We start from the raw sequence: 22,227 nt of genomic DNA, 5'->3' as shown, positions 1-22,227 counted from the left end.
TCTGACATCTGGCTGGGGTTGGGGGGGTGGTCAGGACTTCAAAATACAATTTGTGTGTGTGTGTGTGTGTGTGTGTGTGGTGACAATTCAACTCATTGCACCACTCCTCCATGGTTTCTCACTCATTACTTTAAACACTAAAACCTAAGTGACCTGTTCATTCCCCATTTCACCTATGACAGCTAGTGGTTGAGGGTGGGGAATTTTTTAAAATCTCATTTACTGCTACACAGTCTCCTGCAAACCTGTCCTCTAGATAGATGAGGAGGGTGAGGGAAATCTTATCAAGCACCTGTTAAGATACATACCGGACTTGAATTTCAGGTAATAACAAGGAATGCCTTCCTGTTCTCTGACGTGCTGTCTGTATAGTACTTTTAGTCTTTACACCAATAATAATTGCAAGTACATATAAAGCACGTGATAAGTGCCAATACTGTTGCAAGCGGTTTACAGGTAGTCATTGAATCCCCACAATACCCCGAGGTGGGTACTATTACTAACCTCTTTCTACACATAAGGAACTTTCCCAAGTCTGTAGTTACTGATGGAGTTGGGGTTTAAACCCCAATAGTTGGCTCGAGAGGCTATGCTTTTAATCATTACATGATAGTGATTAGAGAAAGCAGGAACTCCAGCCTGGGCAACATAGTGAGACCCTGTCTTTACAAAAGAAAAAAAAAATCAGACTTGCATGGTGGCCCATGCCTGTAGGTCCAGTTACTTGGGAGGGTGAGGTGGGAGAATCGCTTGAGCCCGGGAGGTTGAGCTCTGACTGTGCCACTGCACTCTAGCCTGGGTGACAGGCCAGACCCTGCCTTAGAAAAAAAAAAAAGGAACTGAGCTGGATGCCAGTGCCTGTAATTCTAGCACTTTGTGAGGCTGAGGCGGCTCCCTTGAGCCCAGGTGTTGGAGACCAGCCTGTGCAACATAGCAAGACCCCATCTCAAAAAATAAGAAGAGGAAGAAGGAGAAAAAAAGGAAACAACAACAAAAAAGAAAAGGCAGGAATTACTGTTCTCATTGAAGAGATGAGGAAACTGAAACCAAGACTCTAAGTAACTTACCCAGGGTCAGAAGGATAAGAGGCAGAGTAAAGGTAGAACTCTATTCCTGGAAGCTTATGGCTGCCCCCAGACAGGACCAAGTGTCCTGGTTCTCTTCCTCTTGACAGCTCCACTTACACAGGCCCACGAGTAGTAGGGCCAACCCAGAATCTCGAAACCCTTATTTGTGCTTAACTGTCTGTATACTGCAGGGTAATTATGGGGCGTGAAGGAAGGAGGCACCCTCTCGACTTAGATCTGAACTCCCAGTCCCTTCCAGTTCCCAGGACCACCAGCCCTGAGGCGTGAGGGCCGGGCCTGAATCTGGGACTCGGCCGGAGTTGGAAGCGGGGGAGTCGGGTGGGACAGAGGCCGGGCGCCGCCGGGCCGGGCCGCCCAGAACGCGGAGCATCATATTTCTTGCAACTCGCCAATCCCGGACGCCGGAGGGCGTGGCCGCACCTGGGAGGCGTGGCCGCACCTGGGAGGCGTGGCCGGGCGGTCTGCGGCGTCCTGGGGCGAGGCGCTGACGTGAGCTGGGCGCACCTGGGCCGGGCAGGTAAGGGCCGGTGCGGGACGGGGAAAGGAACCCGCAGTCCCTATTTGGGTAGAGCCCGGCGCCCCTTGGCCGAGACGTCGAGGAGCGTGGTAGCGACGGTTGATCTTCGCTGCGGACTTAGTTCGGAGGGACGTCCGCTTCTGGTGGACAGACTGAGCAAAGGTGGGGACGCCGACTTCTGGGGACCAGGTTGAGGGAGGGGAGGCTCCCTCGTGGGTGGAGTAGGACCTGTCCCCGGAGTTTTTGGGGGTGGGAGAGCTTGCTTGGGGACATCTGTGTGTTTGCGGGGGTTGACCAGCGGGACTGGGTGCCTGTCGCCCTCTCCTAGATAGCTTTGGGGCGGCCCCGGTTCTGTAGCGCTAGGCCCCTCCCGACTCCACGCTTGTGTCTGGTCTCCCTACCCCCACCGCCGAAACGGAGGGCACTGCTCTCGGCCCCCACCCACCCCGCTATTTGGTAGAGCCAGAGCACCGCGCCCCCTTCAGTCTTAACTTGCCGCTGGCCCCTGTGCCCCAGAGAGGGGACTTCCCAGGTCCGCAGGCCCTTGGTCCTAGTGGGCGTTTGGGGAAACGGGTGAGGGTGGCCAGGAGCTTGGGAGGCGTTCGCGGTTTGTTTTCCCTCCCTGAGTCTGTTTGGCACAGTTAGGCCCTTCGCCCTGGGCCTGGGAGACACCCGTGGATTTCCAAGGAGCGGAGGTAGGTGTTGGGGAGGATGGCGCTGGGGTGTGGTTGCTCTGGGGGTGGGCCCTCTTTGCCCGAAGGGGCTGGAGGGCGGTGTGGAGAATGGGGAAAGTCTCTCAGGCCTGACTCGGAAAGGAGGGCTGAGGTCCACTCTTTACAGGGAGCCTGCTCTGTGGTAAAGGGGTCACCCGGTCTCAGCCTGTTCTCTTGGTGGATGTCAAGAGTGGAAGTGAGGGAAGGGAGAGGAAGGCACTTGGGTGGGACTGGTGAAAGCTGGTGCTGACCCAGGAGTGTGGTTTAGGATGAAACGTGTGCATGATATGTGACAGTGGCACTCAATACCTTGAAACTCCCATTTGCCAGACCCTAACTTCCATCCAGCAGGGGGTAGGGTGTGGGGATTTTGGCTAGAGGCCCGGAGTTTACCCCTAAGCAGGGAAGCCTGAGGGACTTAGAGGATGGCATTTCACTTCCTTCAGGAGAAAGGGAAGAACTGGGACTGCTCAGACTTGTCTGCAAGAAATGGCGTGTGTTTTAACCTGAGCAAAACCACTGACGGCCGAATCTCAGCCTTGGTGTGGCAGTGCCCCTGGAAACTAGTCGGGGGAGGGTCTGTGGAGGCGGCAATGAGGGTGTTTATGGAGGATCTGCTCCCTAGAATAGGGGGTATGGGAGAGGACAGTTAGTGCCCCGAGGAACTGAAGGTGTCCCTGCTTCTATATTCAGTGTGAGGGGAATAGATAGGTTTGCGTCATCGCCCTTTGGCTGGTTAAATACTTGTTAGAGACACAGGCCTTACATTTTGCAGCTAGAGATGTCAAGATGAGGTCAGCTAGGCTAAGGTGGTTCTGCAGGTGTTGGGATTTAGGCGGTGAGATTGTTTTGAAAGAGAACTCTGATTTAGGTGTTAGAGAGTGGATGTACGCAGTCTCCACCTCAGTCACTTTATTGGCCCTCTGTGCTGTTGGGATCTTTGTGGATGTTTTTAGTTTACTTTCTTGGTGCATGGAAGAAGATGAGAGGGACATGGAAGACGGGGTGCAGTGGCAGGGTTTGATACAGACCTGACTTAGGAGATAAAGTACCTCAGCCCAGATGTAAAATGGGCATAGGAATACAACGTTCAGGTCATGAGGGTGAAATCATACATGTTAGGTAAAGGTTCATGCAAAAATTGTAAAGCATACACAGATACAAAGGATTGTTGTTACCATCCTTCGTAAGAAATGTCTTATTGTCCTAAGGTTAACAATATTACCTGTAGTTTTTTAAATTATAAATTGTAACATGTTGTAGGAAACTATGAATCATATATAATGTATATAGGAGAATGTAAAAAGCACCCATAATTCCATCACTAGATAATCATTACAAATATCTTGTCGTATTGGTGTATTTATTTCCTCTTTTCAGTTCCGTGTGTATGTGCACGTGTATGCAAGTATATGCTGTGTTACAGGACGGAGATAGTGCTACACAGTCAAGTTGTATGCTGTATTCCCCCTGCCCCCACAACTTCATATTGAAAACATTTCCTTGAATATAATAAAAATTCTGACACCTGTTGTTAATGGCTACTTGATGTTACAGCCTGTGGTTGTGACGTAATGAACCATTCCCGTCTCGGTCATTTGGGTTTTCAATTTTTCCATCTCTGCCTGTTTTTAGAGTTGTAGTTAATAGGTGGTAGGTGGGGGAGATCTTGGCTGACTTTCAGAAGGTGGAGAGGGTTTATGGTGAGGGAGGCAGGGCATGGGCTTGGAGGAGGGCAGGCTTGGGCTCCTTCCATGAGGCTGAGGCAGGACTGCTCATGTGTAGTTCCATCTCAGGAGAACACTGAGAACCCAGGGCTCTCGATCTTAATCACTGATCTCTATGGGTGGCTGCTTCACCTTTCCCATCATCAGGTGAGCTCCTGATCTTGGCCTCTGATTGCCTTAATTTTTTCACGGTAGGCTTTGGATCAACTACAGTAAGCCCTTTCGGACTTTTCTTCAAATACACTATCGGTCAAGAGGTGGATTTTAATGTTTGATAGGCCCAGACACAGCACTTACCAGTATTGCAATGGAAATTCTCAAAAGCTCCTTACTATATTGACTGGTTTGGTGCCGATTTCCCTATCCTCTTTTTCCTTCCCTTGCTCCATCCCGTTTTCAGTAGTGATAGGACTGGGGAGCAGAAGGTAGAACTAGCCCTTGAGAGAATATGCATCCCCTCCCCCTTATAAGGTGTAAATGTACCCCATGGTTTGATGATTTCACATGCTGCCCTACAAAACACCGTAACTCAAGGCCAGCTACGTGGAGGCACTTGAACACTTCATGCCAACCTCACCTACCCACTGTGCTCCCAGGGGGAAGGTTTCAGTTGCAGGAGTTGGTAATTGGGTCAGAAAGCTCAGGTGAGAGCAGGTCTTGCCTTGCTCTTAAAGTGCCAGACACCGAGTTGGGTTTGGGTTTTTCACATTTGTTGGGAATCTGGGGAGAGAAGTGGTGTTACGGGCCACCCCGTCAGCTAAACTCTTCTGAGTAGGAGCCTTCACCTGACTCAGGTTGTTTGGTTTCAGAACTGTGATCCAGGTAGGGATCGTTCTGGGCATGAAGGTGGCCTATGTATCTTCCACTCCTCCTCAGGCCGTCGTGGGGCTTGAGAAGTTCCAATGTGGAGTTTCTCAAGAAGGAACATTGAGCTTTAGTGTTTAGTAACTAACACTGTGCTTGGCACACAGTAGCTGATGAACAAATATTTGTTGAATGAGCGTTCTTTTTCCAGGCATCTCATTCTCATCTTAAGTAAAAATAAAGTAAGAACACCAGAAAATCCAAACACAACATCTCAGGCAAACAATTCTCCAGTGACTAGTTTTTTTTTTTATCAGCACCCAATCTGGGAAGGCTTTTGTTTTCTGCTGTGAGTGCCAGCTGCTGTTGAATGTTATCTGCTAGGCACATGTATTTTTATGAGAATCAATTGCAGACTTTACCCAGGCTGGCTCCTGCAACCAGTCGGTTCACTCCAGCCTTCACTGGGAGATAAACAGACCCAAGGGAGGAGGCTGCCTTAGCCACGCAAAGCTTGTCTCATGACTGTTTTTAGTGCTCTGAGTACTCTTAGTACTTTAGTGTTTGGTTATCCTAGGACTTCTGAGCTTTACCAGACTAAGTTGCGGAGAAGTGTTCTCAGAGCCTTTGTCACCAGTGTTCCCAATCCTTCTCCCGGACACTGGATTGTTGTATGGATATCCAGCTGAGACGCCCCTTTTCTCCACACAGAACCTTTGAGCAGCCAAGGGAAAGCCAAGTCGACTCTTCAGATCCCTGTGGACACACTGCCTGCTCTTCCATGTAAGTGAGGACTCAAGTCCAGGATATACCCCTCACCTACTTCTCTCTCCCCATGGTGGTGTCATTTCTTTCTAAAATATTCCCATTCACCTTTAGTTGTCTTGTTTAAAAAGAGAACATGCTTCAGCTTCTTTTTTATATAGTTGTTGCTGTTTCTGTAACTTTTTTCTTCCCTCTCCTGAGATGAGATTGAAAAGAACAATTTCCCTTCTCTTCCAAAGCCCTTGGTGTTTCAGGAAGGACTGTGTTCCAGCAGGATGACATCACCTTTTTATTTTTCTGCTTCAGGATTTAAATAGAAGAAATGTGATCAACTTGCATGATAAGTCTGATTTGGCTAGAGCATGAAGTATAAGTGGCTTTGGAATCAATGAAAAGAACCTTTTAACCTCTTTTCTTTCCCACCTGGCACAGTTTATTCCCATATTTAGTTTCTTTGCTGTAATCTAGTGAAACTGTAGCTCTAGTAGATGGGAAAAGTGGCTGGGAAGGGTTCCCAGTGGCTGGCCTAATTCTTCTGCTCTTCCCACTTCTCCCCCTGAAGCCCCAGATCATGGCCCTCCACCCCCGCAGAGTCCGGCTGAAGCCCTGGCTGGTGGCCCAGGTGGATAGTGGCCTCTACCCTGGGCTCATCTGGCTCCACAGGGACTCTAAGCGCTTCCAGATTCCCTGGAAACATGCCACCCGGCATAGCCCTCAACAAGAAGAGGAAAATACCATTTTTAAGGTAAAGGACTTCTTCTACCATCAGACCTTTCTGGATTTGTTATTTTATTTTTATTTTTAATTTTGGTATGGGGAATATACTAGACCTAAAACTGGTGAAACAGAGAGAATGCTTATGACGGGTGTGCCCAAACTCAGCAGGCATAGTAATCCCTCTTTTGGGGGCCTGTCTGCAATGGTTGAAGCCCTTTATTCTTTCCCATTGTTGAAGGTACTCAATCACATCCCAAAGGATACCAGCTGGGGTTGGCTAAAACTCTTATTTTTAGTGATTGTAGTGATGTGATTGTTTCAAAAGCTACCAAGGATCAGCAGTTGGCTCTTCCTCCTCACTCAGAGCTCTTGCTATGGAGAGAGGTGTTTGGCCTGGGAATGGATACTCAGACCAGGGCAGAACTATCAGGCACCCAGTATAGCTTATGGGATTGGTATAGAGGGCTCTCAGCAAGTTTTTTTCTTTTTCTTTTTTTTGGAGATAGGGTCTTGCTCTGTCAACCAGGCTGGAGCGCAACTGGCATGATCATAGCGCACTGCAGCCCTGACCTCCTAGGCTCAAGTGATCCTCCCACCTCAACCTCCCACGTAGCTGGAGCTACAAGCACACACCACCACACCTGGCTAACTTTTGTATTTTTTCTGTAGAGTGAGGTTTCACCATGTTGCCCAGGCTGGTCTTGAACTCCTGGGCTCAAATGATCCTCTCTGCTTAGCCCCCCAGAGTATTCAGATTACAGGCATGAGCCACTTGCACCTGGTAAGTTTTTCTTGTGAGTTAAAATATTTTGCCTCATCTATAACTGCCACTTAAAAATTAAAGGTGATTTAGTTACAAGTTTTAATTTTATAAATATGTTTTTAAAAATAAGAAATAGCACTGATATGACAGTCATTTTATTTAACTGAAAAGACTTAACCACATAGCATTTTACACAATTTAAGTGAAACCAAAGCTTGACTTAAGACAGAAGTAAGTGGACAGGCTTCTCGTGGGAAAGGTTTTCGTGTGGATTGAAACTCTGGAGGCTGTGCCGCTGCTGCAGACCAGCTTCTGTCTTGGTCACTTCCATCTCATGAGTAGCTTTAGTTCCTGCGTCCCCAAGACACTGAGAAGCTAGTTTGCCCTTTTCTTCTTTGGATATAAGCTAGAAGTCATGAGTGAAATACAATCTCTACTGTAGGCCCCGCAAGATTCATGCCTCGGGTCCTTACTGAGACTGGGTTTGGAAAAGACAGAAAATGTGAGTGCAGGATTCAAAAGAAAGCATCCTTGGCATGTTTCCCACCCAGCTCAGTTATGTCAGGTCTAGAGAGGACAGGCAGAGAGAAAATTGGCCTGAAGGTACTTCGAAGGTAAATGAGTGCTCTTCATTTAGATTTTAAATAACGGTATAAAAGTGATGAAGTTAGCACCTATAAATGAGCACCGTGCAGGGCATGGTAGCTCATACCTGTAATCCCAGCACTTTGGGAGGCTGAGGCGGGTGGATCATAAGGTCAGGAGTTTGAGACCAGCCTGGCCAATATGGTGAAATGCCATCTCTACTAAAAAAAAAAAAAATGCAAAAATTAGCCTGGTGTGGTGGTGGGCACCTGTAGTCCCAACTACTCGGGAGACTGAGGCAGGAGAATCACTTGAACCCGGGAGGCAGAGGTTGCAGTGAGCTGAGATCGTGCCACTGCACTCCAGCCGGGGAAACAGAGTGAGACTCCATCTCAATTAAAAACAAAACAAAACAAAACAATACAAAACCCAGCACCAGTTATTGGAGTTGGCATTGAAAAGGGCAGGGGCCCATCCTGGCCTAGTTGACCTTTTGTGGCCATGGTCTGAAACTGGGTTTGCTGTTAAAGTGTCTGACAGTGGCTGGTCCTGGGGAAGAGACTGCTTCCTGAAAGCTCTACTCATGAGAGCGATGCTTTGGGCTTGCATGCTTGGGGCTTGTGGAAAGTTGGGATGTGGGGAGGTGGTTTTGTTTTAGTTATGTCTGTGCATCTGTTTGCAGAGTGCAGAGGGAGGGTGCTTTCACAGACACCAAGCTCTGATGGCCTTTAGCAGAATATCCAGGTGGGGAACTAATATTAAATGGGTGTCTGTGTTCATTAATTCTCATGACAACCCTCCGAGGGAGGTATTACCTTCATGTTATTAATGCAGAAGCCAAGTCTCAGAGGGGCTGAATAACTTTTCAAAATCACAGAGCCAGTAAGTGGTGGGGCCAGGATTTGAACCCATGACTTTCTGTCTCCATCCCACCTGCCCCCCATTATACTGCTCTTTCTGATCAAGAATTGGAAGACCTGACCTCAAACTCTGCTACCATCAACTGCATGTGTTGACTTGAGCAAGTTTTGTAACCTCTCTGGGCTTCAGTGCCCCCTTTGGTAAAATGGGGATGAAACTATTCTCGCCTTTGAGAATCAAGTGGAATAAAGTATGGGAAGGGATTTGTAAAGCACTATAAAAATGCAGAGATTATTTCCACTTTAGGAAGAGAAATAAGGACCTGCACAATGATCAGACTCTCTTGTTAGCAAGACTCAGAATGGGTTTGAACAAGCAATGTTTATAAGTCACAATGATTGCCACATGGTTCCTTCTAGGCTCCCTTTCTTGAATCTAAAGTTCCAGTCTTAAAGAATATGGCTCTTCACTGCATCAGACTGGGGTCCTTAGTGCCATGTGGGTGGGTCCTGGGAATGGCTGAGCGGTGAGCAGGAAGGCTGGGGCTCGTGTTCTGGTTGGTCTGGCTGCTCTCCATGGAGGAGCAAAGCTATAGGAAGCCACAGAAATGTGCAGATCTCTGCCAAAGTCTTCATAGCCCAAATCAGCTGGGTGGGGCCAGAGTTAGCGTGGGCACAGAGGATCAAACAAACAGAAGGGAAAACCTGGGGAAACAGCAGCCAGGTACTGCCAGGTAACTGGAGATAGGCCTTCCAGATACCAGCGAGCAGTGAAATTGAAATCTCCTATAGGGGATTGGATAGAATGGAGCGGGAGTTAGGCCCCCTAGTGTGTGCTCCGCCACCTGGGGCAGCACCATTTTGTCAAACGTCTTCATTCCATGCCACAAAACAAATGGAGGGACCCAAATCTGAGAGGAAGTGATCTGAATTGGGGGAGGAGGATTTAGATTAACTCTTGAGGATACTTCATCATGATTGTGAGGTTCTTTAGCAGGTGGCTGGAGACCAAAGCTCTTGAAAGATGGGGCAGAAAAATTCAATTTCAGCTTGAGGAAGAAGCCTATGATCAGAATCAGAGGAAGGGATTGGGTTTGGACAAGTCATATACCCTGTTAGCTTGAAAATATTGGTGTGTGCTTGCGGTCTTGATTTCTCTGCTACTGGCACCTACTTTTTTGCCATTAGAACAAGTTGTACTCCTGCACAAAGAGATCAGAGAACTTGTCAGCGGTGGGGGAGAGTGGCTATCCCATGAGTGGAAACAAGAAGGCCTGTTAGAGCTAACTGTAGGGTTAGGGGTCTACTTTCTGCTTTGCTCCTGAGTACCTTGATCTATGGCTTGAGTGGCTTAGATTTTTTTTTTTCCTCATTGAGGAGTCAAACTTCTTCTCCTTGTCTGGGAAAAGTGCTATGAGTTTTCATATTTAGAAACCAGAGAGAAGGAGTCAAAGTGGTTTTAGTCCATGCCACCAGCCATTGGTGTGGTTGATAGCATGATGTGTCTCATGGAGTAGAAGTTTGAGGGGATAGGGAAAGGTAAGGGATGTGGATTTTTTAGGAATTGAGGCCCTCGGCCAGTGGGACAAGCTGAACTCCCAATGTTTTCTTCCCTCCCAAAACCACTTGGTTTCTATAATTCTTTATTTGTATATCAGATGGAAGACTGAAAGGAGGGAACCCAGAAGGCCAAACTCTTCATATCCTCTGCCATGCCTCTTTGTCTTACCTATTGTTGTATAAGCAACTCATGTCAAAAATGAATATGCGAAAAAAAAAGTTACCTGAAATTCTGCTATCCAGAGTTATGATCTGCATTTTGGTGCATATTTTCCCCAGGCTTTATCCTCAGCCCTTCATTATAGCATTGCCATCTTGACGGGTGCTGGTATCAATGCTTGAGATAAGGCTCCTCCTTTCAATATATTGTGTTTGCACATGGCTTTATTTCCCTTAGGCGCCTGCCTTGCCTGCTCCTAAGGGCAGTGTTTCATGCTGCAGTCTCTGTCAGTTGCGGTTGGGATGGTGAGGCAGTCATGCGAGAGAGAGAGAGAGAGAGAGAGAGAGAGTGTGTGTGTGTGTGTGTGTCTATGAGAAAGGGTAAGCACACACTTTGCAGTGGTTCTGGGCAATGGTAGGACTCACTGTGGTTTTTTGTTCTCAGGCTTGGGCCGTAGAGACAGGGAAGTACCAGGAAGGGGTGGATGACCCTGACCCAGCTAAATGGAAGGCCCAGCTGCGCTGTGCTCTCAATAAGAGCAGAGAATTCAACCTGATGTATGATGGCACCAAGGAGGTGCCCATGAACCCAGTGAAGATATATCAAGTGTGTGACATCCCTCAGCCCCAGGGCTCGATCATCAACCCAGGTGAGGCCCCAGGTGCTGGGGAGAATGTGGGCAGTATGCCAGATTCGGGGCTGGACTCTTAAGAGATAGTCAGCTTGAGAACAGCCTGATTTACAAAGTTTAAGATGGGTAAAGCAAGAAAGCCTTTCTCTGGGAAGGACCCAGAAAACAAAAGATGCAAACTCAGCAAAATCGTGCTCACTTAGGGGAATGTTTTTTAGCCTGGTTACTTAAAGCATTAGAAAGTGGAGGGGTATACAGTTCTACTGTAAAATTAGCCTCTCTTGGGATTCAAGAGGCCAGGTAATTTTGAAGGAGAAGAGATTAAAGCTTCGAAGGTTTGAGTTCTAAACCTGGCTGTTATCACTTTACTACTTGTGGGACTTGAATCAAGTCATTTTACCTTTTGTGGGCCTCAGTTTCTCCAACTCTAAAATATGGGATCTCAGCTTTCCTATTTACTTCAAAAGCTATTGTAAGAATCAATGAACATCATCTGTAAAAACATTAGCATGATCTGTAAAAAATTTTTTTTTAATTGACAAATAATAATTGTACATATTCATTGGGTATATAGTGATGTTTTGATACATATAATAAAGACAAAATCAGGGTAATAAGTTCTTTATAAATATTGGGTGGGTGATCATTTAATTCATAGGATACTTTGACTAAGAGAATACCTCCTGATCCCTCCTATTAACTCCATACTTAACACATGCTAACAGCTAGATAATTTAGATGTGTGCTCCAGTGAATCCAGGGAGGTCCTGCCATAAGAGAAGCATTAGTTCCTCTATTAAACTTAGAAGAATAAGAAGTTGGTTTCCTCTAGCATCAAGGGATGCTAGTGCATAGGAAGCTAATGTGTAGATATGCTAATGTGTAGGAGATTTCTAGGAGAAGGAAGTCGGGTCAACTCCTGGACTGAAGAAGAGAAGACAGCTTGCACTGAGGCTCTGTAGGAAGAGTTAGAACAAGGATTAATACACCCTTGATTGTCACTCTTTTTAGCTAGGACATCGAGGGTGTGTACTGAACCTCAGGAGCCTCTGGGCTAGCAGTCCCTAGTTTGAATGGTGGGTCAGCTTCAGGGAGGGATGGATGGCAGTACCACCTGAATGGCTCACCTGTGAGCTTGTGTATCTTGGGTAGGATCCACAGGGTCTGCTCCCTGGGATGAGAAGGACAATGATGTCGATGAAGAAGATGAGGAAGACGAGCTGGATCAGTCGCAGCACCATGTTCCCATCCAGGACACGTTCCCCTTCCTGAACATCAATGGTGAGCAGGGGTGACATGTGGTACAGAGACATAGGGAGGATGTAAGGAGTTTTGACCTTGGAACTGTCAATACATTGGCCGCCACTGACCTGAAAGCAGGATGGGTCCCTGCAGCCAGGCTGCTGGTCTATTAGCAAGCGGGAGTCAGAGATGAGGAACTGCCTGCTGGCTTAGTTATCCCGGTAGAGTGGGTGGATTTCAGGTAATAGAACATCTTCTGAAGCTTATGTGCTAATTCCAAGAAATAGAAAACTTGAATTCATTCTTAATCCCACATACAAATATATCGTCAGTTACACATTTTGCCAATTTCCTTCAGGCCAAGTACAGTGTGATTTTTATGAGTTACGGGCAAACTCTTGCAGTATTTCCCTTGGTATAAATTCTGTGACACTTCTTTAACAAGGACTACTCTGCTTAGGCTGTATCATAGGAAACTTGTGATGTCGATAGCTGCTAATACTAACCTCTGATAGGACTTATCTGCAAGAGACTTTTCTTTTATGGGCTTTTGAATCCAGCTTCCCAGGAACATTGAGTTGGGAGCTTGAGAATCCACTGTGTAACAGAGCAGGTGCTGAATCTCCGACTGCATTTTCCGAGGACACTTGAACACAAGTTGCATTGCTCTTCGGCAGCATCTTTACTTCATCTGTCCACTGAAATGCTCCTACTCAAATGACTTGCATCCAGCTGACTAGTTATTCATTGTCTTTTTAGTACCATCTGGCTGCAATGGGTCAAAATGAGACAACTTGTGCCACCTATAAAACTTAGGATATCAAGATGATTTCTTTGGAATTTTAGAGTACCTTACACTAGGTGATGCCCCTACCTTTGAGAATCAGGAAATGACACTTGTCTGTCCACTGGCCCTCCTTCACCTCTCCTTCCATTTATATCTTTGCAACCAAGTGCAGGTAAAGAGAAGTTTCATAGAGATCTTCCAGGTCAATATTGGCACATGTTCAACATCACTGATCGTTAGAGAAATGCAAATCAAAACCACAATGAACTACCATCTCACACCAGTCAGAATGAATGTTTTCGAAAAGTCAAAAAATAACAGATGCTGATGAGGTTATGGAGAAAAGGGAACACTTATATCCTGCTGGTGGGAATTTAAATTAGTCCAGCCACTGCGGAAAGCAGTTTGGTGATTTCTCAAAGAACTTGAAACAGGATTACCATTCGACTCTGCAATCCTATTATTGGGTATATATCCAAAAGAATATAAATTGTTCTATCATAAAGACACATGTACACATATGTTCATTGCAGCACTTATTCACAATAGCAAAGACATGGAATCAATTTAAATGTCCATCAATGGTGGATTGGATAAAGAAAATGTGGTACATATATACCATGGAATACTATGCAGCTATAAAAAAGAGTGATATGTCTTTTGCAGCAACATGGATGTAGCTGGAGGGCATTATCCTAAGTGAACTAACACAGGAACAGAAAACCAAATACTATATGTTATCACTCATAAGTGGGAGATAAACACTGAGTACACATGGACACAAAGAAGGGAACAATAGACACTGGGGCCTCCTTGAGGACAGAAGGTGGGAGGAGGGTGAGGATAAAAACTGGGTACTATGCTTATTAACTAGGTGACTAAATAATCTGTATACCAAACCCTAGCACATGTAATTCACCTATATAACAAAACAGCACATATATCCCTGAAACTAAAATAAAAGGCAAAAAAAAATTTTTTTTGCCACATGTGACATTCCCACTTAGTGAAATTGAACATCTAGAAATGTGGGATCCTTTCCCAAATGTTTGGCTGACTCATTCTGTTATTCTCACCCCCTAAAAGGATGCAATTTATTCCCAGGAGCCTGATTTCCTATTTCTGTTTATATTTTATTAAAGCTAATATTTGTCTGCCCTTATGTCTTAATCTGCCTTTAATCCTCTTTTGGAAAGTTGTAGAATAGATACTAAAAACAAAAAAGTAACATGGTAACATAAATTTAAACAGGCTTATCCACAAAGGGTCAAAAGAAACATTAACTTTTATGATTTCAGAGCTGTTGGGGCAGAGGATGAAGAATTGTTGAAGAATAGATGCCTAAGAGGTGAGGCTAGGAGGAGAAATCTGTAGGCTTTGGAGCAGGTCAACTTTGACAGTAGCAGGGATATTGGATCCTTTTGAATCAATAATACTTTTACAGGGTTTAAATTCATAATGGTACAAAAAGGTAAATGAATGGGAAGGTTTTCTTCTGTCCTGTCCCTGAGCCTTTCATTTCTTTTCCTGAAGGAGTCAGATCCTTCTAGGTTCTTGAGTATCCTTCTAGACATTTTATGCATGTAAAAGTATTTGTTTGTTTTTAAAGGGATTTCTATTCATTAACACTTCCTTGAAGCTAATCAGCTAATTCGGTTGAGTTCATTTGATGGAAGACAACCAGCTTCTATTTAGTTTCTGGGGCCAAATTTCACAATATGGAATCTCTTACTCCTTGTAATTTAACCTCCAGGGAAAACTCACTTGTCTATGTTAATCTTCAGCAAACAAAGGTTTTTAAAACTATGAATTTATGGGAGAAATAGTTTGATGAGGGAGCAGGAGCACGGGAACCTGCAGGGGAATCTTATTTCTTACTGTGTAAGTTATGGGAATCACCGATGGGCTGGCAGATCACACTGGATCAGGGTTCAGTGTTTAGTTGTTGCCTGCTGACGTTGTGAGTTCTCAGAGCATCAGGAAGTGATGTGCATGTGTGGTACCCTGTCTGCTCACCATATGCTTTTGTTCTAGGTTCTCCCATGGCGCCAGCCAGTGTGGGCAACTGCAGCCCTGAAGCAGTGTGGCCCAAAACTGAACCCCTGGAGATGGAAGTACCCCAGGCACCTATCCAGCCCTTCTATAGCTCTCCAGAACTGTGGATCAGCTCTCTCCCAAGTAAGTGCGACTTTATCTTTCCCTTTTTTTTTTTTTTTTTTTTTTGAGATGGAGTTTTCGCTCTTGTTACCCAGGCTGGATTGCAATGGCGCGATCTCAGCTCACTGCAACCTCCGCCTCCTGGGTTCAGGCAATTCTCCTGCCTCAGCTTCCTGAGTAGCTGGGATTACAGGCACGCACCACCATGACCAGCTAATTTTTTGTATTTTTAGTAGAGACGGGGTTTCACCATGTTGACCAGGATGGTCTCGATCTCTTGACCTCATGATCCACCAGCCTCGGCCTCCCAAAGTGCTGGGATTACAGGCATGAGCCACTGTGCCTGGCCGACTTTATCTTTCTTGCTGGGTCTTCTGCTCCTGCTGCAGACTCCTGTTCTGCTTTCTGACTTCTTTTCTTTGCCATGTATTAAAAAACTACCTCTCCTAGAGGTGCTTTCTGGCAAGCCCATGAGTCACCAGGGAAGAAGTAAAGAAACGTTGGCCCACCTGGGTGTGGTGGCTCACATCTGTAATCTCAGCCCTTTAGGAGGCTGAGGTGGGGGGAGTGCTTGAGGCCAGGAGTTTGAAACCAGCTGGGGCAACATAGTGAGACTCTCTACAAAAAAAATTAAAAAAAAAACTAGGTGGGCATGGCAGTGCATGCCTGTGGTCCCAGTTGCTTGGGAGGCTGAGGTGGGAGGATCACTTGAACCCAGAAGGTCGAGGCTGAAGTGAGCCATGATCATGCCATTGCACTCCAGTCTGGGCAACAGAATGAGACCTGGTCTCAAAAAAAATAAAGAAAGAAAAAGAAACATTGGCTGATACTTACTTGCCCATGGGGATGCTCTGATTGGTTACAGCTCCAGCTCCAGGTTATTCAGGTCTTAGGTGGGTAGGAGGCCCAGGTTTATCACTCAAGCAGGGGGATTCAGTGACAAGGTCAGTTGAGGAACAGGGAGGTTAATGGCCACAGATTTGGTAGAGGAGGCTCTTGGATTTTGAGAGGCTTTAGGACCTACAGAAAAAACCTCTTTTTGAATTTGGTGCAAATTTATGCCTGGGTCTCCCTTTCACACTACACATGGTCGGTGTGTGAGTGCTATTAATACAATTTTGTTCAAGAGGCTAAGTAGCTTTGATAAGGGGTATTGGGTTCAGTGGAGATTTGCTGAGTAAAAATTAACTGTGCTGTGAACTGTGTCCTTTTATGGTATATTATTAGAACAGATCCCCAGTGTGTGTGCTCACATGTCATTTTCAGAAAAATTGTTTGGTATTGCTTCATGTTCCTCAGGCTTTTTTAAAAAATAAGCAAAAAAATGAGACAGAAACCAGATACCTTAGTTTTTAGCTCCTTCCAATGCCCACTGGTATAAAGACTCAGTCAGTATAGCACGGGGATACCAGGACCACTTTACTTGATGAAATTGTAGCCCTTAGGGTGTGGCGATTGAACAGAAATAGTTAAGATGGACCTTGAACTGTTTGCTTTCAGGAAGCCTTTTGAGTGAATATTCCAGGGATATGTTGATGTCTCCCTTTATTGCAGGAAGGATAACTATGGCAGTGGCCTTCCTGAATGCTGGTTGAAAGGTGGCTTGATCTTAATGGACTTGCATGAGTCACAGGGATGAACAGGCAGAGCAGTGAAGCAGGACTCTCACTGTCATCTCTAACCTTGCAGTGACTGACCTGGACATCAAGTTTCAGTACCGTGGGAAGGAGTACGGGCAGACTATGACCGTGAGCAACCCCCAGGGCTGCCGACTCTTCTATGGGGATCTGGGTCCCATGCCTGACCAGGAGGAGCTCTTTGGTCCCATCAGCCTGGAGCAGGTCAAATTCCCAGGTCCTGAGCATATTACCAATGAGAAGCAGAAGCTGTTCACTAGCAAGCTGCTGGACGTCATGGACAGAGGACTGATCCTGGAGGTCAGCGGTCACGCCATTTATGCCATCAGGCTGTGCCAGTGCAAGGTGTACTGGTCTGGGCCATGTGCCCCGTCACTTGTTGCTCCCAACCTGATTGAGAGACAAAAGAAGGTCAAGCTGTTTTGTCTGGAAACATTCCTCAGTGGTAAGTCATTTTTCAGAAGGTTGATGGTAGGAAGTACATTTTCCACCATCCTTCCCTTTCGCCTCCCTGCTTTCCTGGCAAGGTAAAGACTTAAAAACTTTCTTCTGGAGGAGGTCAAGGGAGAACAGAACTTTGGTTCTAAAAAATGGAGGTGACTGAGGCAACAAAGAAGGGAGTTTCTCTCCAAGGCTATGTACTTGGAAGCTATTTTTAAGTTGGTTGTGGCTCCTTCAGTGGCTGAAGAGGGAGACAAATGTTACCAGCTTATCTGTAACTTTGGAAGGTAACCCTATTGGTCATATATTCAGAATAGCACATTTTTTTTGGGAAATATCTGAGTGGTGAATTCAAGCAGGCAGTTTTAGGGAAAGCACTGAGATGTGGCTTTTTTACAATGTGGTTTGAACCGCAAGTCGTGATCAATGGTGTCCAAGAGAACCCTCTGAAATCTGTACTGTTCAGTATGTTTGTGCTATTCAGTATGGTTGTCACAAGCCACGTGTGGCTATTGAGCACGTAAATATGACTAATGTGACCCAGGAACCGTTTAATTAATTTAAAATTGGTGAGCATATGTGGCTAGTGGCTATTGTAATGGACAGCGTAACAGATGATACTTGTTGAGTGGATGTGGAATGACCCAGCATACCAAACTTGCTCTTCCACTTCCTGCAGATCTCATTGCCCACCAGAAAGGACAGATAGAGAAGCAGCCACCATTTGAGATCTACTTATGCTTTGGAGAAGAATGGCCAGATGGGAAACCCTTGGAAAGGAAACTCATCTTGGTTCAGGTGAGAAGATAAGGCTGTGTCAACAACTCTTCCTTCTTGCCAGTGCTTTAGCCCCCAGGTCTGGATTGAGCCTTCATCAAGCATCCATGAGCTCATGTAGGTTTTAATCTCATCAGGTGGGGTAACAGACTCAGGTTTGTGCAATAGGGCCATGCTGGAAAAGGCCAAGTCCTTAAAGTGGGTGACTGATTTCATGGAGATCTTATCTTTCATTCTTTTACTGACCTTAGAGTCTTGCTAAAACCTCACAGGATATGACCCTTTCTAGCTTTTCTTTATTTATACACACACACAATGTAAATTGCACTCTTTTTTTTTTGAGACATGGTTTTGCTCTGTTGCCCAGGCTAGCGTGCAGTAGTGCCATGTCAGCCCACTGGAGCCTCAACCTCCCAGGCTCGAGCAATCCTCCCACCTCAGCCTCCCAAGTAGCTGGGACTGCAGGCACAGCCCACCATGCCTGGCCTAATTTTATTTTTAGCAAAGACGGGATCTCACTATGTTGCCCATGCCGGTCTTGAACTTCTGGGCTTAAGTTATCCTCCCGCCTCAGCCTCCCAAAATGCAGTGATTATGGGTGTGAGCCACCATGCCTGGCCCTTTCCAGCTTTTCTTAGAAAAACCTTTTGAGTTGCTTTTAGGAATATAAATTTGTTCTAGGAAGTGGCAGCAAGGCTACTTGGGCTTGGCCCCTGGAGTTGTGTAGCAAGGCAAGCAATAGATGACATTTTGTTAAAAGTCTTGCAAAGTAAGCAGTCATTTATCTAGGCATATGATGTAATGCTACATCTAGGTTCTCTACCTTCATCTGAACCAACTTCCAGAGTGAGCCTTGGCAGGAGAATGGTCCAAAGAGAGGCAGGCATATCCTATATTTAGATATTAGAATGAGGGGCTACCTTCATCTGAACCAACTTCCAGAGTGAGCCTTGGCAGGAGGATGGTCCAAAGAAAGGAAGGCATATCCTATATTTAGATACTAGAATGAGGGGCTACCTTCATCTGAACCAACTTCCAGAGTGAGCCTAGGCAGGAGGATGGTCCAAAGAAAGGCAGGCATATCCTATATTTAGATACTAGAATGAGGGGCTACGTTCATCTGAACCAACTTCCAGAGTGAGCCTTGGCAGGACGATGGTCCAAAGAGAGGCAGGCATATCCTATATTTAGATACTAGAATGAGGGGCTACGTTCATCTGAACCAACTTCCAGAGTGAGCCTTGGCATATCCTATATTTAGATACTAGGATGAGGGGCTTCCTCAGGGCCTCTTTGGCCTGTCCTTCAATCTTGGGTCCATCGTGCTATTTACAAATACCTTTTCCTCTGAGGTCACACCTATGTTCTGTGTCCCAAACAGGTGATTCCAGTAGTGGCTCGGATGATCTACGAGATGTTTTCTGGTGATTTCACACGATCCTTTGATAGTGGCAGTGTCCGCCTGCAGATCTCAACCCCAGACATCAAAGATAACATCGTTGCTCAGCTGAAGCAGCTGTACCGCATCCTTCAAACCCAGGAAAGCTGGCAGCCCATGCAGCCCAGCCCCAGCATGCAACTGCCCCCTGCCCTGCCGCCCCAGTAATCAGGAATGCCATCTTCTTCCCTCTGTTTTTTATAATATTGTACATATGGATTTTTTTTATTGTTTAGATTTAACCAGCTTTTAAATCTCTCTTTTCTCTAACAGTGTTAGAAGTCTGTGATTCTCCAAATATGCCTAGATTTAAAGCTGATTTAATTTATGGAAAAATCACCCTTCAGACTTTACTTTTCTTTTTCAAATCTCCTAATGGTAGTATGATGTAGCATAGTAGTCGGAGATTTGGCCTGGGAGTTTGGACACCACGGTTCTAGCTGCAGCTTTGCTTCCAATGTGACCTTGAACAAGTCTTTTAAACTCTGGGCTTCAGAATTTGTTGCTTGTGAAGTGAAGAGATTGGAATGATGCCTGAAACTGCATCCAACTTTAAAACCGACTTGATGACCTTCTTCTACTTGTACAAGACTAAACTGCCTGGAACAGACTCCTTCTTCATTGTTCTTGTACCACATTTTTCATTGGTTTTGTTAAAGTTTCCTCAAGCACTGATTTCTCCAGGATTGAGCTCCGTTTGACCTGTTCTGCTAGTATAGTAAGCTGGCTCCCTGATGGGGGAAGTGAGAGGGAGAGGAGCTGGCTGGCTGGTTGCTTAGAAACCATGCTTGATATCTAAATAGAAGTGGGTGCCAAAGTCTGAAAGTCACCCAGCCTGTGAAGTGAAAGCTCACGAATTTGGGTTCTAAAGGGAAGCAGCTGACACAGAAAGCCTAGGGATTCTGTGGAAGAATAGGTTGTCAGGCATTTACCTTATTACCACTCAAATACCAGTCTGTGTGGAGGTGGGGGGCAGGAGTGGGGAGTGGGTAGATGACACTATGTGATTCAGGTGGTAGCTTTAAGAGGAAAGAGCTCTCCTTATTTTCTTCTCTCAGCTAGACTCAGCTAGGGATCTAAGATTTACTCCTCTAACTACAAAAGGAACAGTATCATGTAGATTTTTTGCAGTTGGAAGAAATGGGTTTTTGGGTGTGTTAAGGCTGGGATGAAGAAGGGCTGGGCAGTACTCTTCTGGAAAGGCTCACCTAGCATAAACCTGCTTGTCTCCCTTACTAGTGGAGGTATCTGGGTGTGAACAGTAAAGGTAAAGAGTGGTATAGAACAGTGCAGCTCTATCTGTCACAAACTGGTCTTATGTAGAAACTTTTGCTGAGTCTTTAACTCGTTTGCCTTTCTCTTCTTTTCTGAGACAGAGTCTTGCTTTGTTGCCGAGGCTGGAGTGCAGTGGCATTATCACACTTACTGCAGCTTTAAGCTCCTGGGCTCAAGTAATTGTCCCGCTTCAGCCTCCTGAGTAGCTGGGACAATGGCGTGCACTATGATGCTTGGCTAATTTTTTTATTTTTGTAGAGATGAGGTCTTGCTATGTTGCCCAGGCTGGGCTTGAACTCCTGGGGTCAATCAATCTGGGACCTAAATTACAAATAAGATGCTAATCTGTGGTTTCAAGCCCCAGTCCTCTTGAATAGTGATGCCTATCTGTCTGTGTCAGGACATAGGAAGCCCATGTCTAGTCTGGTGCCTTTAAACCAGGCCATCTCCTACTTTTGAAAATGACTCAAAAGTTGAGCTAGCTTTCTTTTAAAAACTAACAGTTCAAAATCAGTGGTGACATGAGGACTTATTTATTTTTTTAAAGTGCTTAAGGCTTGGTTTTAGAGTTTCTAAGAGACCTAGTGGAAGTTGCTATTATGAAAAGATTAAGAAATGTAGCTAAAGCTAGGTGCCCAGCTTCGAGGAAAAGTTGGGTTTTTAGGGACCAGGAAGCATTAAGGGCATAGAAACTTTACATTTTGGGGTCATTTTGTTGAGTGGGTGAAGTGAGGGATTTGGTCTTGATATTTGACTGCCCCATCTGTGTGTGGGAGCTCAAAGCTAAAAATAACCCACTGCAGGTAAGTTAGGAGGGCAACTCTTGTTCTTCTGTGAAATGCTAATAGGCTATCTGTATTCTGGGTGGGAGCCCAGATAATGTGAGCTGGTAAAGGGTATGGGGAAAGTGCCAAGAAATACCAAGCTTTTGGTTTGTAACCATTATGAAAAGTTTATGAACATGTCAGAGGAATGGATGAGTGATTTGTGAGGTCTTAACTAGATACCCCATTTTTTCCTTGTCTTGGTTCCTATTCAGAATGCCAGGAGAATACATGCAGGGATCCCAGCTGATCACCCTCAATGCTCTTTCTCTGTCCTGCTGGATAGATTTAGGTTTCCTTTTTTTAGGGCCTCAGTCTTCTATCTCCTTTGATGGCTGCTACCACTCACTCCATTGATAGCGTCTACATTCTTGGCTTCACCTTGCTTAAGACTAGGAAGACAGTTACATTTTGTCACCAGCTCTTCCTTTTCCTTGCTGTATACCCCACCAAACTAGATTAGTTCAAGTTAAAAAGAACCTATTGGAGGTAAACTGGGAGAAGCAAGTGTTGGATCTGGGCTGGCCCCTTTCCCATAAAATTAGGTCCCTGGTTATATGTTCCCATAGCACCCTATGCTTCCTCTTTCAGAATAATCATTTTCCTTGTAATGCTCAGCATCTGTATCCTGCTTGACTACAAACTTGCTGAAGGTAGGAATTGTTTGTCTTGGACTTTGCTGCCAGTCCTTAGAACAGTGTCTGGTACACAGTGTGTTCTCAAATATTTGTTGCTGGAATAAATGAATGAATTAAATCA

At 45.5% G+C, this 22,227-nt stretch overlaps 1 protein-coding gene across 1 annotated transcript; it reads left to right on the top strand.

Annotated features, from left to right (window-relative positions):
* Positions 1-1,595: 1,595 nt before the first annotated feature.
* On the top strand, positions 1,596-22,227 carry IRF6 (interferon regulatory factor 6). Its single transcript, XM_012459240.2, has 9 exons — positions 1,596-1,767; positions 5,561-5,632; positions 6,177-6,359; positions 10,704-10,908; positions 12,043-12,171; positions 14,954-15,097; positions 16,766-17,158; positions 17,834-17,952; positions 19,313-22,227. Exons 3-9 carry the CDS (start codon positions 6,186-6,188, stop codon positions 19,535-19,537), a joined length of 1,389 nt encoding a protein of 462 aa, XP_012314663.1. The 5' UTR covers positions 1,596-1,767; positions 5,561-5,632; positions 6,177-6,185; the 3' UTR covers positions 19,538-22,227.

This window comes from Aotus nancymaae, unplaced genomic scaffold (assembly GCF_030222135.1).
Source record: "Aotus nancymaae isolate 86718 unplaced genomic scaffold, 86718_ANA_hifiasm-v0.15.2.pri h1tg000039l, whole genome shotgun sequence".
NCBI classification, from domain to species: domain Eukaryota; kingdom Metazoa; phylum Chordata; class Mammalia; order Primates; family Aotidae; genus Aotus; species Aotus nancymaae.
This window is presented reverse-complemented; position numbering and strand designations above follow the sequence as displayed.

Bases quoted from the DNA above. Each gene is read 5' to 3' on its own strand.
- IRF6 (XM_012459240.2), top strand. From the start codon at position 6,186: ATGGCCCTCCACCCCCGCAGAGTCCGGCTGAAGCCCTGGCTGGTGGCC. The intron at 15,098-16,765 runs GTAAGTGCGACT...CTAACCTTGCAG, and splicing joins GTGGATCAGCTCTCTCCCAA to TGACTGACCTGGACATCAAG. The intron at 17,953-19,312 runs GTGAGAAGATAA...TGTCCCAAACAG, and splicing joins GGAAACTCATCTTGGTTCAG to GTGATTCCAGTAGTGGCTCG.